The following is a 13,562-nucleotide window of genomic DNA, read 5'->3' on the forward strand; positions in this document are numbered from 1 at the left end:
AGGTTTAACACAGAAATTGACTTGCAAACAGATTAATTTAATAATAGAGATCCGCAACGAGTAGCAACTGAATACTTGTGTTACATCATTAGAACAAATGAACGGTATGTCCAGGGGTAGAGGAGGGTTCAACTTACTTTGCTTACCACTAACACTTACATTTAGCAGCTTTGTCTTTGCTCATATCTGCAAAAACGAGAAGAAAAAACGGGGTTAGAGTGCTCTTTTAAACAATGTATCTAGCCTGTATCGTTGGATCCTTCGTGATTTTTCTTGGTAAGATATTGGTAATGTTTTAGTACTGCTTTTTGACCCATTTATTTGATCTGAATAACTTCAGTGGATTGTTAAACCAGAATCACATTTTGTATGATTTTAATGTAGTTATATTACATATATATTTATGAATTTATATTTTGTACAGCTGCTGCTGAAAGTTCTACATATGAGGCCAGTCATGAGACGGTACAGACAGTCACCTTCTATGACAACAAGGAAGATCTGTGTAATTCCAAGGTAATAAAATGGATATATATAAGAATGTTGTCATCTCTCACACTTAAATTAAAGTAAAAAATATGTACAAAATAATCCTGTGGTGAAGTTCGGAGGACATTAGTGTGGAGTATACATTCTATCAAGGATTTTCTTGATAACCATCCCTTATTTTTTCTCTTCCTAGATGGCCATAAAATGTTGTATATGTTTGAAAATGATAAAGAAATATATACCCATTATAAACGCTCTAATTGACAAGGTAAATTACTTTTATTCCTGAATCTGTTTTTCAATTTTTGTTTGTTTGTTGAAAACACAATAGTTGTGAATTTAAACTCAATATTAATTTAAAAAGGAAGATAAAATGTTTATAAATGTGATTTGATAAGCCCTTCATGGGATATATCTTGGTACTATTAGCCATATGATCACAGCTCTGTTATTTACTTTGTTTATGAAACTATTGTATTTGAAGAAATGTATTTGTGTGTCTTACATTGTCTTACATCGATGTAAGTTTACTTTTTATTAAAATCTTATTTTTTGTTTTCTATCTTAGATAATAGATTCTGTATGCCGTCCCAAACTATTTTTATGGAGAACATGTAGAAAACTTGGCAGAAAATGGAAAAAAAAGGTCATCAAAGGATATTTTCCAGGAGGTCCTCGAAAGTCCTGCAATAAATACAAAATGTGCAAAGTAAAGGATTGATTAATCCAAGTCATTTAAAATATCAGCTGATTAGAGAATGTTTCCTTTGTTTTGTCAAAAGCATTAATAAATGTTTTAAATGTTAAACCAGTGTGGGTTGATGATTCATTTGTTTTTTTAAATACAGGGAGCACATAAATTCACATCTGAAACCCCAAATTAATAATCTAATAATGCTGATGGTTATTTAGCTATTTGCACTATTTTGCTTATAGCCTAATCTATCATTTAATCTGCACATCTGCTTTGATTAAGTATGTATTACTGATGGTTAGGTGGTGAACTGAAAAGACATACAGTGTTAGAAAATGCTGATAGGAGCTCCAGTAAAACTTGACACTTTGGTCCACTGTGGTTTTGGTGCCCTGAACATCAGCACTTCAAAAGACTTGCGTAGACATTTATTATCTTCAACGTTATACACATAACTGTGAGAAAAGAGGAGCACATGACAAACACAGAAGAGATAGTGTCAGAAGTATCCCTTCAACTGAAAATCACCCAGACGTGTGGAAGCCAAGCAGCTCTTTTCTAAGGAGAGGATTTGAAGAATCATGTCACCTGTTATTCATTTGGGACTGCTTATCATGTGCTCAGGTGAGACTGAAGGACTATATGAATTGAACTTCTACTGTGGCTCTTTTCATTGTCTCACATTTGCTTTTACTTAATTTTTACAATCATATTCATTAAATTCTGCACATAAATGTTGTCTGTTTTTGTGGCTCAGTTCTTGTTGAGTGTAGCAGCACTATTAATAAAGCACATTGGAAGAGCACGCTGGAGAGAAATGAACTGAACTTTCCCGAAGAAGACAAAAGCAGTCATGAATTAAGCATTGAGGTAAACTGATGCACAATGTAATGGCATACAATAAAACGTAAATAAAGTTACTAATGTTCAAAAAAATTTCCTTGAAGTCTGATATGAACGTCATTACGTGCTGGGTTTGCAAGAAGTCAATTCATGAGATCAAGGGGATAATTCTCCATGAGATTAAAAAGGTAAACGAATACTTTCTTCGACCTTAATTGATCACAGATATTTTGCTTAAATACCTGCCCAACCTTTAATTAAATGTGTTTTTTTGCTTTAGGAAATAAAGGCTGTGTGCAAAGCAATGAAAGTCCTCGAACACATCTGCGAGAAATATGCAAATAAATTCCAGTTCCTGATATTTCACCTACTGTTTCCTGGTAATAGCGAACAAACCTGTCAGCATTTGAGCATGTGTAAATAAATGTTATTGATCTGACTTAATGAACATGGTAATTTTTAAATATCTGAATAAATTAGCCTGTGGTCTGTTTGGGTTATTGGACTGTGCTCTAATTTCCTGAGCATGTTCTACGAAATACAGGAAATGTAGTGTTAGATACTCTTCTAAAAATATGTTGTGCATTATTCACTGTATACACCATAAGCAAAATCTAATAGTAAAGATGCAATAAATTTGTTTACTGAATCATTTAGGCTACTGCTTTTCGTGTGTATATTTTGTTCACTAATCACTTGAATTAGATCTTTGTTGTATTTAGTCAGTTGAGTTATCAAACTTTTTCAAAAACAATTTTATTGATATGTGCAAGTTTTTTAAATGCAAATAAAGCCCTTCCAAAATACTCCCAATTTGATTTTTTATATAGCCTATCCATGTTAGTGTTCTGACCTCTGATTGAAGAATATTTGACCATGTGACTGCTGACACGATTGTTTCCCGCGAAAAGGAAGAGCAGGTGCACGTGCGCGCTCGCGCGAATAGCGTGTCTTCCATTTCGAAATATTTATTAAATGTTGATTTTGTTTTAATTCACATTTAGAAAAAATATTATTATTGCTAAACACAACAGCAAAAATTAAATCTTACCTATTCCGGTAGTTTATCAAAAACACATACCTGAGAGCGCGTGGCAGTGGCACCATGCGCGTGCCATTACTGAGCCGCGGTTTTTTAAACTGAGGTAAATCTGGTTTACAATTGAAAACCCTCTTATATCAAATCATAATAACCACATAAAATTCAACATATAAACATTTGGATTTATATCTTAGTCCGAAAGGACTGGAAAAACTTTTTTATCTTTCTTTAGGTGATAGATTTCAAGACGCTACTTCAAATTGTATTTAGCAAAATGTGATTATAAACAAACAGGAATTAAATAAATAACGAAATACGCATGCCATTCATACTATTTACACAGTGGCAGTTCAGTAATCTCGGCTGATTTAATCATTGAAACATGATTAAACTGAGCCGACCATGGGCCGAAAACGCCCCATCGGGACCTACTCACAGTCTGCAGATCCGGCGAGGCCCGCGGAGAACGAGGCCGACCCCAGCGGGTCGGATCCAGCCGGACTCTTCATCTCAGCAGCCTCGCAGGAAGACGACCGGCCCGACCCTGCTGATCCAGAGGCAGGAGATGGCCGCCTTCTTCAGACTGTTCGGTGGGTTCAGGAATCCTTCTTAACAAAATGAAAATTTTGTGTCACACTGGTCACTTTTAAATCAAGTTTATTAGCCTACTAGTTTAAATCAAAAATTTAAATCAAGATCTAACGTTACATATATATATATATATATAAATATATATATATAAATATATATATATATATATATATATATATATATAAACATTCTGTAGAATAATAACGCTTTAATTTTCTGTCTGCTCAGATGATGATCTAATACAGGACTTTCTGTGGATGGACTGCTGCTGCAAACTTACGGACAAGGTAGCAAGACGTAACGTTTCTTTGGTGTATTTAATTAATATTGAGTTGTTTATAGATTGTTCTCCTTGTTGAATTTAGAAAATTGTATATATTCAGCTGTCTCTAAACCCAGTTGTGCTTGTCTCTATCTATTATAGTATTTGTTGGCTATGACATTTGTGTACTTCAGGAGGGCTCGTTTCAGTATCACTGAACACAACAGAATGAACTTCTTCCTTGCCCTGTGAGTTGATCATTCTGTGCATGTTCTGTACACTGTAAAACATATCCTGTTAAATTGATCATAAAAAATGGCAGCTGTGGTTGTCAGAAATTCACTGTAAAATACTGTGACAGTGTTTTCCAGGATGCATGTATATTTTACAACCCATCACCATTTTATTTTATTATATAGAATGTTAATATACCTAGTTTGAACTACCCAAATCTGCATTATACCTTAAAGTCTACTGATAACCACCATAATAACAATGGATGTACAATTGAAAGCCACATGATGAATCATCGTAAGTGTCCATAAAACATTGTCAAAACTCATTAGATAGTGCACAGGGTCAGACAAAACAGTCAGGCTAACACTTAAAATAATAATGCCAAAAACATTAACTAAATAACTAAATTTAGCATAGAAACACCCTAATTACTGATAACAAAAATTGGAGGAGACAAAATTATGTGATGTCATGCAAGGCGGAATGTCTTTTACTGTTTTTAACTGTAAATTATTTTGTAATTAATTCTGCAATCAATATTTTTTTTACTTCCAGAAGCCAAACATTTTTACATATTTAGTTAAACATTTAAATTTGTTCACTTTCAAATGTAAGGTAACTTATTGTTAACCAACTAACAGGGTTTTACTCAAGCATTTGTACAGCATTTCTCTGTATTTATTTACAGTATGTAGGGTTGGGCTTGGCGATGTTAAAGTTCTTCAATAAAACTGCAATATGTTATTATGAGCATGACAGAGAAGTCCTATTTATGGGTACAACCTTAATTCCTAGAGTCTGTGTTACATTTTTCATACTCTAGCTATCTGGCAAACACAATGGAAGAGGATGAGGAGGAGACCAAATATGAGATCTTCCCATGGGCTCTGGGAAAAAGCTGGAGGAAAAATTTCCCACGATTCTTAAAGCAAAGAGACCAACTGTGGGCACGCATAGAGTACCGAGCTGCTGTCAGCAGACGATGCTGCGAGGAGGTACACAGCTCACTGAACATGCACTGTAAATCATTTTAGAAGTTGCTGGTTCTGAAAAATAGCTCTAAATCACTTTGTGCTTGATGCATGATTGCAGGTGATGGCTATTGTGCCATCTCATTTCATCTGGCAGCGTGAGCGTGCAGAGCATCACAGTGGTGCTCAGAGGTTGTACCAAAACTGTGAGGGGATCCACATTCCCCGCGGGCCTTCTGCTTCTCCAGAGCCTTGTTCTCTCTGTGCCAAGACCTCTGCTGTTCCTGTGCCTCGCCCATCCTCTACTGTGGCTTGTTCTTCATCTGTACCCCCGAAGACCAAAGCTTCACGAAGGCCCAGTAAGATGACCAAAGCTCAGCACACCTTTAACTGCACAACTACAGCAGGTAAATGAGTGTGTGACGCCCTCTAGCGGTGTAAAGGAAGTTTATGGTGTGCACCACTACTTTTTATGACAGATGGGTTTTACTTTGGCCACTCCAGCTGAAATTCTTTCATTTGATCTGTACTTATCCCTCTGTAGAAATATTTACAATTGGCTTTTCTTCTCTTATGCATATTTACAGGAAGTGATAGGGTTAGCGAAATGTCTCAAGATCATTCGATGGACTGGATCAATGAGGAGTAGCTCGATTGCATAACATTAAACCGATCATATTCGCCTGTTGTCTATATCAGAGGCACTTCAGCTGCCTAGGGGGCAGAACAGAATTTCAGTCTCTAAACTGACCTTAAAAGAAATGTACAGCATTGGTGTGAAAAGTGTAATGGTCATGTACATTGTTCATATAAGATCTAAAGAATATGTCAGAAGATCCTCTCACTATGTGAAGGTTTGTACATGTATTTTACTGTATCATAATCCTCATCACTATTTATTTGTTTGTTATTGTTGTACAAAGTACTTTGCTATTTCTATAGTGTGCACTTACTGTCAGAGAGTCTGTGTCCTAATGAAACGAGTATAACATTTGCCTGATATAAATATGAATGTGAATGAACACCTATGAAATGAATTGAGCAGATATTTAGATTCAATATACTCTGTCTTAATTACTCAAGAGCATGAAAGAAAAATGTACAATAAAAAGACTTTTATTGGAAGAGTTTATTGATAAAGCATATATATGAGACACTGCAGCTTTGTTGTACTCTTGTCTGCACATTAGTAGTGCACATCTATTTCAAGATCTTTCGTAATTTTATGAGGAAGGCTGAAAAGAAACATTGAAAATCAGGTACATTTCAATCACATACAAAAATACCTAGAGAAGGTATATTACGACTATTTCTATTAAACACAACAATGGAGAGCTGTAACTCACCTGTATGACCAGTCTGTTCAGGATGAGGACGTGCAATGTACGGGACATCTCCAAACGGAACCGGATCTTGACAATTCAAATTCCCTTAAACACAGACAGGTTAACATGATTCTAACCAGAAATGATTTGTGCTGATGTTTGAAGTTTTTTGTAATATAACTTATAAGCAATGCAGAATCTGTGATTTGTATGTTACGAGAAAGACCATGTTATAAATCACCTGCTGTGTCTTCACTTGGTTCACATTCATCTTCTTCATTTGGAGCTTTTCGTTTGTTAAAAGTTCCGTCCTTTTTGAGTGACGGGCCAACAAGCCAATCCCTGTACTGAACCTCAACAATGCGTTCACACACCAGAGGAAGGGCGGAGCATCGCAGACCCTCCATCAGATCAATGACCTGTGTGATACTGGCAACAAAATCAAGAAAACATTATTGATAAATTCTATACACTACTGGTCAAATTTTTTTTTTTAAAGAAATTAATACTTTTATTAAGAAATGACGCATTAAATTGATTTAAAAAAGTTTCAAATAAATACTGTTCTTTGAACTTTCTATATAAAAAAGTATGGTTTCCACAAAAATATATGGCACAACTATTATCAACGTGGATATAATAAGAAATGTTACTTGAGCAGCAAATTAGAATGATTTCTGAAGGATCATGTGACTGAAGACTGGAGTAATTATGCTGAAAATAAGCTTTGCCATCACAGCAATAAAGTACATTTTAAAATGTATTCAAATAGAAAAAAGTTTTTAAATTGTAATATTACTAATATATTCACAATATTACTGTACTTTGATTAAAAAGACGCAGGCTTGGTGAGCATAAGAGACTATAAAAAAATCTTATTGACCCCAATATTTTAAATGATAGTGTATGTATGAGGTTTACATTGTTGCTTTGTGTATGTATTTTGTAATTACTTTGCTTGATAAACAGCACACACACATCCAGGATGGAGGTGAGGAACCACAGCAGGTAAGGCCAAATGTGGATTAACCATATCCAGAGCGACCTAACACACAAGAAGTCTTTCATATATAGACAGCAAATGAATCTTATATTATGATAAAAACATAAAACACATCACAGAGTGTGGCTCCTCACCGAGTTAAAACCCTGCCCAGCCAGCAGAGGACCGGCAGATATGAGGTCTCCATGGTGAAAGTGAACATTATCAGGCCATTCCTCCCCTCGCCGAAGACTCCACGTGGACCGCCAACGCTTGTAGTTTAATACAGCAACTCTGTGATGGTCCTCTCTTATCTCCACACTTAAAACACTTCCTTTAAACCCCACTGATGACACAAGCATAAATTAATTCCTACAGTAAGTGATATACTGTACTGCAATAGTATACCCACTTCTACGATACCCTCATAATCAGGCGACTCATTACATTGCTTTTAATGAACACTTAAAAGATGGAGGAAGACACACACCTGCCCTGGACAGGAAAAGGCTCATAGCACCAGATCCAGAGCCTGATTCCAGAACACAATCTCCTTCGGTCACATCCATCATTGTCAACATCGCACTGGCGTCCTGCAGAGGGAAGAGATTTGAGAGGCTCTTTTGTTTTCATTGGCATAAAACGTGTGGTGTAACCATCAATTAAAAAGTAATAACATGTTTTCCTTACACCTTGAATGCATGTAAATTACCTTTCAAATGTTTGGGGTCTGTAAGATTTTTATTTATTTATGTCTTTTACTTGTTCAAAAAACAGTAAACAATGATATTAAATATTACAATTTAAAATGAAAATAACTGTTTTCTGTTTTAATTGTTTTAACCGTTTTAAATTTTAAAATGTAATTTATTTTTGTGATGGCAAAGCTGAATTTTCAGTATCATTCCTCCAGTCAGTGTCACAAGATTCTTCAGAAATCATTCTAATATGATGATTGGATGCTCAAACAATTTTTGAAAATATTTGTGCTGCTTAAAATGTTTGTGGAAACTGTGATACATTTTTTCAGTGTATTCTTTAGTTATTTTTTTATAACAATGAAATATTTTTTATAACAATTTAAAAGTCTTTGTCACTATTGATCAATTTAATGTATCATTATTGAATTAACATATTGACATTAACATTATTAAATGAACCAGATCTTACGGTAGTGTCGCTAAAGTTTAAATAAATAAATTGCCAGATTTAATAATCGTCACATCACTGACCCGTATGCAAACAGTGCAGATATTACAGATTCGTAGATGACTGACTGATGTATAATGATGCCGATAATTTCTTACTTTAGGGTATGCAATAGCTGGCCCTCTCTTCATGAAGAGAGTGAACTCATCCAGGCTGGGTCGGCGAATGAGAATCGGGATTCCCATTGAAGTGCGTATGATGCTTCCAGCAGGACGTCCCTCCATGTCCTCATGAGCTATTAATCCCCAGTTACTATGGAGCTTCATGCCCTCTTTTAGCTGGAACATCTTCCGAAACTCTAAACGTCTCTTTCGACAGAACTCGGCCAGTAGAGTCTCTCCGAAACATGTTGGCCTTTCCCCAGGAACACACACATGATGTGGAGCAAAACATTGAGGTTCCTCTGTTGCCTCTTCTCGCTCCTTCCCCAGACTCTGAGTGTCATGTTCAATCTCATTGTTTCGAGTGTCCCGTAGTTCCCAAACCTCTTGACTCAGACTGTCTTCAGGCAGCAGTTGAGTGACTCTCTCCAGTGGGGACAGAGGTCGACGTCTTCCAGACAAAGAAGTTCTTCGAGGGAACGGTGGGAAAGTGGACACGGGTGCATCTGAACCCTTGTCAGAATCATTTGGGTCAGTCCCAAAGCTCCTCATGCCACAGAGATACGGTTTAATGCGAACCACATGATGTCTATCCAAACACATGACATGGACTTTGGCAAATTTACGAGTCATGAATGAGAGACCCCAATGCCATAAAACTGTCATGGTTTTGAGCTCAAGAAAGAATAGTACACTTTTGAAGGCTTAATCGGTTCGTCTTACCACACAGAGATCAGAAACATCAAACACAGCAGACATTGAGCGCTTCTACACAGACCAGAATAGACGTACTGGTAGGGACTCGCAAATCATGCATTATATAATTCACTACAAATTACCTTCCCAATAACCTTTGTCAAAAAAATTAAGTCAAATTTTTTTAGTAAAATAGATCATTTCAAACGACATGTAATAATACCTAAATAATTCGCTATATAATTATTTACTGGCAGGATACTAGCGTAAATGCAACTTAACCTGTGTCCATTATGTTAGAAGAAAAACAATCCAGCATGATTCTCAAAGGGCGCCGCCATGATGGAAAAGCATAGACTGTAAAAAAATAACGTAAAAGACGTCACTGACAGATGCAGTACCACCTGGTCACCGGCAGATGGGTTCTTTCTCTTAAACTTGTTCAGATTTGTCTGTTATTGTCCTGATTCAGTTTCCCTTATAATAAATATCTTTAAAAGATAAAATACAGCTATTTAAGAGAGTTGTATGATTAGGTCAAGGGAATTATTTTCTTAAAGCCTATATAATATATATAGTGTATGTGTATGATTTTTTGTTATACATTTTAATCTCCTTATTAATAAGCTGTTAGGTTTAAATCTGTTTTTACTGTTGAAACGATACATTTATTTATAAAGTAAATGGTAACACTTTACAATAAGGTCTCATTTTTAGTTAAATTAGTTGATGTATTATCTAGCATTAACAAACATTTGATACAGTAGGCCTATTTATTAATCTTTGATAGTGTTAGTTAATAAAATCCAGCTGGTCATTGATTGTTCATGTTAGTTCACAGTACATTAACTACTGTTAACAAATACAAATTTGATTTTGAAGTAGGCTATTAATAAATGTTGAAATTAACATAAACTAAGATTAATAAATGCTGTAGATGTATTGTTAATTATTAGTTCATGTTAACTAAAGTAGTTCACTTATGTTACCTAATGAAACCTTATGGTAAAGTGTTACCAAGTAATATAAAAACAAACATAAACAACATAAACAAATTATTGTACTCGTTTATAAACGTAGCTATATGTATCATATTTAAATAAAATAAATTAAGCTTTTTAAAATAAAACGTTATTGGAATTATTTGTTAAATGCACAGAAATGTTAGTATAGGCAGAGATAGGCTATTTAAATGCTAAATATACATGAAGACACATGACCCATAATTATTTAGAATAATTACATGTACAAAAAAAGTGTAACCGTTTCCATTATTTGTTACAGAATGAGAATTTTGATTAGATGTCTATTGTTTTCTGTAACAGTTAGTTTTTCTATTTTCTGTTACAGTATGTAAATACATAAAAATACTTAACTTAGGTACTATGTAGTAAAGCGCATTCATTTTAGCAAATGAAAATTGCATGATTTGATGATAACTCAAAGATAATTCTCAATTTCAACTTCCACTCTAACAACTAAATTTGAGTATGAAACTTCCGCGTCCGTCTGTGGTTGGTTCAAAACAATGGCACGCCCACAGAACCGAGGAGGGCCAATTAGCGTTTCCGTAGCGCCTGTGCAGCTGCGCATGTGCGCTTTGGAATTTTCTCTCACACGTGTTTCCCGTGAAGCAGAAGGACGCACGCGGACTGGTAAGATGGCGGCGGACGGAGGCCGATCTGCGCTACCCTGCGCCTTCAGCCCCAAATCACAACAGTTTCTGGCTCTCTGCGCACAGGACGGGAGACTACGGATTTGGAATACCGAGAGCAAAACTCTACAACAGGAATACGTGCCTTCCGCGCACCTGAGCGCAGCCTGTACCTGTGTGACATGGGGACCGTGCCGAGCAGTTCAGGTAACACACAGTGTTCGGGGTTCATTCGGGGGATGCGGCCTGTTGTATCGCAGTGCACCATTGGAGAGTCTTCGGATCGCTTTGACTATTTATTTACCTAGTATATGATCATAAAAATGGACACTGATAATTTGACAATGTATTTACTGGGTGCTTTAGAGCTGCGCGAGTGGAGTGCGCTGCGCACATGTTGCGTGTGGCACATGTTCAGACGCAGGCCGCGAGACGCGCAGATGCAACACTAAACTCGTATATATTCTCAACATATAACCTTTAAAATTACTACACTGATTCCAGAAGTTCAGCTAGATGTGCATATTGGGGCTCGTAAACATTGTTATTGTCGTCTGTTGGTTGTCTGTGGCTAATAACGTAGGCTAATAAGTTGGAAGTTGGCTAAAGTGGTGATTCCCTGCTGTTTATTTTATAACTAAAACAAATCATGCCAGCATCTCTTTTAGTGTTACTTATTTCTGTGTAGTTTTAATTATCAGTGTTGTATTTAAATGTACTTTAGCAAACTAGCACATGGTCACATGGCTGCATAACCCTCACTCGTTAACTTTCTTTTGATGCTGTTTGTAAAGTGTATCAGAAATCAGTCTTTCTGTCATAGTAACACGCGGGACGTCATAGTAACGTTAGTTGATTCTAGCTAGTGTTGGAGAAAGTTGGCCTGAACATCTTTGACAAGTAACTCTTCCATTGTTACTAGTAACAAATATACACGTTTGACTTGGGATTTCTTTTCTGTTTGTGATTCAGATATCTAACACAAACTTACTAGTACTCACAGGCATACAACTGTCATTGATTTTAATGTTGAGTTTTCTGATTGGTGTTTTCGATGTAAACTTCCTTTATCATTTGTTTTGCGGTCTTGTTTTTTCGATAGGCTATTTATCTTGTAAGGCACAATTGCCAACTACTGTTGCTTTTATTGTGCTATATAAATAAAAGTTGATCGATTGATAGTATGTTTTCTAATTTTGCTTTGTACCTGTGGGTTTACTATTTATTGGCTATGAATAGTTAGTTGTAACAGTGCAAGTGGTTATTCATAACTGCTCCAGTTTCCTAGTGCAAATGGATCCCAGTACCTATATAATAGATAATAGCCAATTACTGGTAGCTAGATATCCTTTTTAAAACTTAATAAATAGTCCTTATTAATACTTAATAAATTGTTTGTCACCAGTAACAAAACACGCTAGTTTTTTTATGTACATTCATTAAAGTCTTCTTAATGGAAATGACTGGGTAAACAATGTCCAGTAGGAAATGTTTAAATATTATTCATAATTAAATAAAAAATTTAAAAAAGTTCCTCTTGGACTTCACTAAAAGGCAGAATAAATGATAATTAGTGGTAATAATTTTTCTTTCTATGTGTGTGCACTTTAGGATGTTCCACAGAGGAAGAGGAGGAAATGTGAGTCCGGGTCGGCAGTTGAGCAGACAGATCTGTTGGCTCTGGGCACTGCTGCTGGGTCTGTTCTCATCTACAGCACAGTGAAGGGAGACCTGCATTGCACTCTGGTAAGAATTCACCAACAGCTGGTCCTTTTGATATTTGGCCAATGCATCTCAAAGATTTAAAGGGTTAGTTCACCCAAAAAGGAGAATTGTCATCAATTACTCACCAACATGTCGTTCCAAACTAGGGATGTTAACGATTAATCAATGATCGATTAATTGTTAATGCATTTAATCGATAAAAAGATCGTCTGTGCGTGTTCTGCTCAACCTCGAATCATGTAAAGCAGACACGTGGAAAAATGAAGTGAGTGGTACAGAGTTTTGTTTGGGACAATTTTACAACTAGTTACATCTATATCATGACTAAGTTTGCGCGCGCATTCGCAGCCTTTTGTCCTTTTTTTTCGTGCAAATGTAAGTTGTAATATTGATTAGGGCTGTGCAGGGATTAAAGTTCTCCGTCGCTACGACGGATTTCCGTTAATTGCAGTGAATCTATGACGGATTTCCGTCAATTGCAGGGTTCCCGTCTGTCCTTATGTTCCTTAATGTCCTAAATTAACTTTTCATAATTTAAGGCCGTAAATAGGCTTTCATTTCTCAAATAGTGTGATAAATGTCTTAATTTTAGTTTGAATAGGTCTTAAATTAAGGAAAGACGAGGTGTATTCACCCTGCTGAGGGGGATGTGATAAAGCCTGGATTGGAGCGAAAGCACGTTCCTCTCTCCACTCTAAGCATTCTGTAATCGCTTCGCTATGGTCCAGTCTGGGTTTTCAA

The 13,562-nt window shown here is 36.0% G+C and overlaps 4 protein-coding genes and 1 long non-coding RNA gene across 5 annotated transcripts in view; 4 read left to right on the forward strand and 1 right to left on the reverse strand.

Moving 5' to 3' along the window:
• Window positions 1-1,297, forward strand: LOC143746418 (uncharacterized). Its single transcript, XR_013206546.1, has 4 exons — window positions 1-276; window positions 425-516; window positions 683-757; window positions 1,058-1,297. It is a non-coding gene; the product is annotated as an uncharacterized LOC143746418 (long non-coding RNA).
• Window positions 1,298-1,640: 343 nt separating this feature from the next.
• LOC143747113 (uncharacterized) lies at window positions 1,641-2,833 on the forward strand. Its single transcript, XM_077239608.1, has 4 exons — window positions 1,641-1,807; window positions 1,941-2,053; window positions 2,131-2,214; window positions 2,307-2,833. Exons 1-4 carry the CDS (start codon window positions 1,765-1,767, stop codon window positions 2,448-2,450), a joined length of 384 nt encoding a protein of 127 aa, XP_077095723.1. The 5' UTR covers window positions 1,641-1,764; the 3' UTR covers window positions 2,451-2,833.
• Window positions 2,834-3,041: 208 nt separating this feature from the next.
• Window positions 3,042-5,910, forward strand: spdya (speedy/RINGO cell cycle regulator family member A). Its single transcript, XM_077239606.1, has 7 exons — window positions 3,042-3,171; window positions 3,412-3,658; window positions 3,888-3,946; window positions 4,084-4,169; window positions 4,982-5,153; window positions 5,251-5,536; window positions 5,717-5,910. Exons 2-7 carry the CDS (start codon window positions 3,451-3,453, stop codon window positions 5,776-5,778), a joined length of 873 nt encoding a protein of 290 aa, XP_077095721.1. The 5' UTR covers window positions 3,042-3,171; window positions 3,412-3,450; the 3' UTR covers window positions 5,779-5,910.
• Window positions 5,911-6,240: 330 nt separating this feature from the next.
• On the reverse strand, window positions 6,241-9,803 carry trmt61b (tRNA methyltransferase 61B). The gene is made up of 7 exons (XM_077239602.1): window positions 8,744-9,803; window positions 7,927-8,029; window positions 7,592-7,782; window positions 7,408-7,499; window positions 6,696-6,883; window positions 6,476-6,559; window positions 6,241-6,364 (listed from the first exon to the last, which is right to left on the reverse strand). Exons 1-7 carry the CDS (start codon window positions 9,410-9,412, stop codon window positions 6,330-6,332), a joined length of 1,362 nt encoding a protein of 453 aa, XP_077095717.1. The 5' UTR covers window positions 9,413-9,803; the 3' UTR covers window positions 6,241-6,329.
• Window positions 9,804-11,045: 1,242 nt separating this feature from the next.
• wdr43 (WD repeat domain 43) overlaps window positions 11,046-13,562 on the forward strand; it is a 33,461-nt gene continuing 30,944 nt past the window's right edge. The window contains exons 1-2 of the mRNA XM_077239598.1: window positions 11,046-11,303; window positions 12,708-12,842. Of these exons, the coding sequence (XP_077095713.1) occupies window positions 11,103-11,303; window positions 12,708-12,842 (336 nt within the window). The 5' untranslated portion in view covers window positions 11,046-11,102. The remainder of the gene's footprint in view (window positions 11,304-12,707; window positions 12,843-13,562) is intronic.

Source organism: Siphateles boraxobius, unplaced genomic scaffold (assembly GCF_051911475.1).
Source record: "Siphateles boraxobius isolate OS27281-9 unplaced genomic scaffold, OSU_SipBor_1 22, whole genome shotgun sequence".
In the NCBI taxonomy this organism is placed as follows: domain Eukaryota; kingdom Metazoa; phylum Chordata; class Actinopteri; order Cypriniformes; family Leuciscidae; genus Siphateles; species Siphateles boraxobius.